Below are 5,159 nucleotides of genomic sequence, written 5' to 3'. Positions count from 1 at the left end.
TCCAGTTATAACCCCCCCTGGTTATAATCCCACTAGTCTACTAATGCAAATATACTTCCAATTATAAGTACCCCTGGTTATAAACCTACTAGTCTACTAACACAAATATCCTTCCAGAGTCATACGCATACCCAGTTATAACCCCACTAGTCTGATAGCACATATTCTGGACTTAAGTCGGCTAGGACCACTTTGTTGGGCTAGTCAAGAAAAGGTTTAAAAAAAATTGCTTTGGGCTACCTGTGTTACGCGTCCAGAACGATGACTACTGAGGCATAAAATAATAAAAAAGAATACAGACAATAAGCCCGTGAAAAAATACTCACTAATCAGTGTTAAATTGTACTTTTAACAATAGAAACAAAGAATTAGCACATTTAGTACTTTTTAACGGATTTAGTGTCCTTTTTTATAACTGTCTTTCTGATTGGTCTAAAATTGAGGATATTATCCAATTACATTGAGCGTAGTATCGTATATCTTCGGGGGGCGCGCTTGTCATAAAACCACGTGCTGAGCTCTTTTCGTCCTTCTTCTCTTTCAACTGTAGAAGGGAGTTTCCTTGTCGAAAATTTTTTCAACTTTTCTCCAACTTTAGCAAGCCTTTGCACCACAATCATGGTTTTACCAAGAGTCTATTTCGATATAAGCGCTGGGGGACAATCTCTAGGACGCATCGTGATGGAGGTAAATAGCTTTTTTCGTTTAAAAAGTTGAATAAATTGTCTCGACGTTTTGACCATGCACGCTGTTCCGCTTTGAATGTTTTAGAATGTCCTTTTTTATTCATTTTGATTTCAAAGAAGCAGCATCTTTATAATTAACTTGTTTGCTTTGACTTTGTTTTAGCTTCGTTCCGATGTGGTACCAAAAACTGCTGGTAGGTATAACGATTTTTTGATTTAAGGTTCAGATTTTTAAACGTGTCTGTCGAAAAAATTCCAAAGTGACAGACCCTCGAACTTGATAGATCTATAACCATTAATACAGCAACTCCGTTTTTTCTTTTAAGTCCAAAATTATGTACAGAACGACTTTACAAACCTCCTTAAATTATTATAAAACCTTAAATATGGTTAAAAATTTTTAGCATGTGTAAAGTGAGTTTTTCCTCTGAATAAATGATTTGACTGTTAACATTCTATTTTCGCTTTTAATATAAAACCATGAATTATGGAATAGTTTGGCTCGAAAAAAATGATCGAGTAGAAATTAGTTATAAAATCTAATACAATATTTTTAAATTTTCAGTTTTTTTCTGAAATCTTGGTGATATAGATTGCATTTGATCGAATTCTTTTATCACTATTACCAAAATGCTTTATAAAATACCTTTTACAAACCTCACGATTGGATGGGAGCTTGTGCTATATGAGAGCACACTGCATATGCATGCACTTTCTATTTTATCATTCATTATTTCATTACAAAATTAAAAAGGTGTCAGAATCAAAAAATTCTTTCGACGTGTTTCTTAGAATGGCTTATATTTTGATTTCAAAACATAAAAAATATAGGATATAGACACTTTAAGATCTGCAATCCAAACTCTATAACCAGCAAAAACAAAATCCAGACCATGAGAATGGATTAATCTGCTGCTTTTGCAGGATCTGCTGCCAATCTGTTAAAATTTTACTTTGAGTTAGGAATCCTGAATAAATTATTTGCAAAATCCGCCAACCATAGATCTATTTACTCCCCTTCATATAGTGATAAAGTGGATATATCACAAGTTCAAGCGTATTTTTTTTCCTTCGTTCAAGCGTATTGTGGATAGGAAATCGCACGAAGTACAATTCAAATTTATGGAAACGAGCGATGTTTTGAAAGTTTTCAAGATTGGACGAGCCTTTTAGGCGCGTCCAATTTGAGATGAGAACTGTCAAAACATCAGGAGTATCTATAAATTCTGAATGGTATGAGAACATTGAGCAATTTTTTTGTTTATAATACACTCAACAAAATTGAGCAACTTAATTGGGACTCTACAGAGTACAATTTGGGATTTAATTGTACTCCTCTTGTCCAATCAGAATTGAGTAATTTTGTTGAGTGTGTTATAAAAAGTCTAATTCCAATTTTTTCATAGAAAACTTCCGTGCCTTGTGTACTGGAGAGAAGGGCTTTGGCTACAAGGGATCTGTATTCCATCGTGTCATTCCAGGCTTCATGTGTCAGGTATGTATATGAAAAAGATCTCTTGATAGTTGCTTGGTACCTTCCACCTTGTAAGAATGTTATGTTATCATTCTAATGAAAGATTGAAGGACATTGATTGTCTTATAATGATGGGTATCCCCCTTTGTAGGACCCCCCTCCCTCTCCAATGTAAATGGAGACATGTTGATTTTATATATTTTGAAGGTAGGGTATTTTATGACACCTTAAGTGCCTTTCACCCTTCTGACAATATTCACAGTATTGATTCTACATGGGGTAAGATGTTGTTGCTGAAAATAATTATATCTTTGAGTGCAGCTTCTGGAAGTTATAAAGCTTTTTCCATGCCATATGCTAATGCTGTGACCTATGAGGAGTAATCATTTGACATACAAAATATTACTGGCACAGATGAATTAAATTTGAAATGTATCATGGTTTTCCCCAATGCTCTCATGTAGAATCAATACTGCGAATATTGTCAGAAGGGTGATTGAATAATTTGCTTTTCTAACTCGCTTCAATTTTACAATTTCATTAATAATTCAAAACAAACTAATTCTGTAAAGAAATAGACTTCAATATCCAGGGCTTGATTAGCTCCAGATGTTGGACAGTTGTCCAGTAAATACTAGTAGTTTTGACTGGTGAATATTCAGTCTGGCCTGACATGCTGACAGGACTCTTCTGTTAGGATGTGGAATATGAAAAAATATATTCACTCTAGATTTGAAAAAATATATTCACTCAAGATTGCAAAGCATAAGCAGAACTTTCAATTACATGCGACTTCTGACATTATAGCTTTACTCTTGCTATCCCCCCCCCCCCCCCCCCAATTTTGGCTCCCCACAGTGGAGTTTTGCTGTATGTGTGTTTGGTTTCCCAGCCCATGTGACAAAGCTTATGAAAAATAAATTATATTTTCACAAATCTTTTTTTTTTCCACACTTTAATTTTACACTTTTTTTAAAATTGAGAACTTACTGCAGTTTTTGATATTCTGTTAACTCGGTAGTTACAAGCTGCACGCAGAAATTTGGTTTTTCGCTGCCGCCAATCAAAAGTAATCATTTGGTACATTTTATGCTCTTAACTGGTGGCAGTGAAAATCAATTTTACAACTAGTCCATTGAAATGTCCGAGTTTACAGAATATCGAAAACTGCAGTGTGAAAACATCGCGTAACACGTTGGTGCCTTAATTTTCCAGGGAGGTGATTTTACCAGAGGAAATGGAACTGGCGGCAAGTCAATCTATGGTGAAAAATTTGCTGATGAGAACTTCCAACTGAAGCACACTGACAAAGGTAAAGGAATGGGATGTCATTTTTCCACTGTTTTGATTGCTTCGTCTTGATCAAGAGAAAAGATGCAGTCAATCGACCATTTTACCACTTGATTACAGACTCATTTACTCAGGCTTAGCATCATATCAGTGTCTAAATATTCACAAATACTGACAGTAAAGTAAAGAATGCACAACTTTAACAATATAAACACTTTGAAATCCCATAGATCTTCACATGAAGAACACATGAATATTCTGCACAAAGTCGAGGCTAACCCTGAGCAACAGAACTATGTTTCTCATTTACTTAATTGATATACAGTCAATGTCATTAACGTTGTCCACCGAAAAAAGACATTTACATATCAATTACACATTTACGCATTTAGACTAAAAGATATATCACGTGTTTCATTATGTATTCTTTGCCTCGTGTGCGTCAGCCTGAACTTTAAATATAAAATTCAACTTGTGAATCGAAAATCCAGAATGCCCTGACTATTTAGTGAGAATTTAAGATGAAGAATGGTATTTCAGCATTTGTCTTATGCCAGAACCTTCTAGGAAACACGTGATATTTCTTTTAGTCTAAATGTGTAAATGTGTAAATGTCTTTTTTTGGTGGAAAACATTAATGACATTGACTGTATTTGTTTGACTTTGTGCTGCAAGGGGTCTATAGAAACAGCTGATGAATGTTGCATGGGATAAAAATGTAAATATTCCAATTTTTTTGGTGGACAACGTTAATGATATTGACTGTATTTGTTTGACTTTGTGCTGCAAGGGGTCTATAGAAACAGCTGATGAATGTTGCATGGGATAAAAATGTACTGTAAATATTCCAATTCTATTTTAGGTATTTTATCAATGGCCAATGCTGGACCTAACACAAATGGATCCCAGTTCTTCATCTGTACTGCTAAAACATCTTGGCTTGACGGCAAGCATGTAGTCTTTGGTAGTGTTGTCGAAGGGTATGACAACGTCATAAAAAGAGTTGAAAGTTTTGGAAGTGATGGTGGTAAAACTTCCAAAACCATTAAGATTGAAGACTGTGGTCAACTATAAAATGTTAAGTGCTTTTTTTGAGAACCAAGTAATCTCTGCATTTACAATTCAGTAATCAGGCCAAAATAAAAAAGTGCTTCCTGTTGCGCAACCGACCCTAATTTTCTTGCCAATTTTTGCCGACCCTAATATTTTTTTCATTCCCAAATGCACCACAGGGTTCCCAGTAAGCTCATTTCCACTGTTGTATCAGTAAAAAAAATCCGACCTACTGACCCCAATTATTTTTCTCATGCAACAGGAAACACACTTATTTTTTTGTTTGGCCTTAGTCATGCATAATATAGTCTACCTTGTAACACCTGATTAAATAAATTTGGTACTATCTAATAAACAGTGTTTCCTTTTACGTGCATGTTTAAGTCTTGTTTTTTTATTCATTTAAAGTGAATATCAAGGGAAAAAACTTATTTTCAAAATCATTTGCACATGAACAGTGTAGTGGTATGGTTGCAGTATTATTGTATGTGGTTTTCTCTTAAGATATAAACATTTGAAATATCAAAATGCAAATTTAATGAGATGATGTAATTTCAAGACTATGTTACATTTTGCAGCATAATTTGCGACAAGCCCAAACCAGAGCGCGTCCTGATATTCTGATCTTCATCAAGGGTGGAAGGGTGAGTTAGCCT

General features: G+C 34.7%; 1 protein-coding gene across 1 annotated transcript; it reads left to right on the top strand.

Moving 5' to 3' along the window:
• The first annotated feature begins 523 nt into the window (after positions 1-523).
• On the top strand, positions 524-4,873 carry LOC116292312 (peptidyl-prolyl cis-trans isomerase-like). The gene is made up of 5 exons (XM_089029262.1): positions 524-687; positions 850-880; positions 2,093-2,181; positions 3,376-3,472; positions 4,313-4,873. Exons 1-5 carry the CDS (start codon positions 619-621, stop codon positions 4,522-4,524), a joined length of 498 nt encoding a protein of 165 aa, XP_088885388.1. The 5' UTR covers positions 524-618; the 3' UTR covers positions 4,525-4,873.
• The last annotated feature ends 286 nt before the right edge of the window (positions 4,874-5,159 follow it).

Source organism: Actinia tenebrosa, unplaced genomic scaffold, assembly GCF_029948245.1.
Source record: "Actinia tenebrosa isolate PJP-AT-01 unplaced genomic scaffold, QUT_ActTen_1.0 PGA_scaffold13__45_contigs__length_12533684, whole genome shotgun sequence".
In the NCBI taxonomy this organism is placed as follows: domain Eukaryota; kingdom Metazoa; phylum Cnidaria; class Anthozoa; order Actiniaria; family Actiniidae; genus Actinia; species Actinia tenebrosa.
Note: the sequence above shows the minus strand (reverse complement) of the source record. Positions and strands in the feature narration are given on the sequence as shown.

Coding starts and splice junctions, on each gene's coding strand:
- LOC116292312 (XM_089029262.1), top strand. CDS start 619: ATGGTTTTACCAAGAGTCTATTTCGATATAAGCGCTGGGGGACAATCT. Junction 688..849: donor TAGGACGCATCGTGATGGAG/GTAAATAGCTTT, acceptor ACTTTGTTTTAG/CTTCGTTCCGATGTGGTACC. Junction 2,182..3,375: donor TTCCAGGCTTCATGTGTCAG/GTATGTATATGA, acceptor TTAATTTTCCAG/GGAGGTGATTTTACCAGAGG.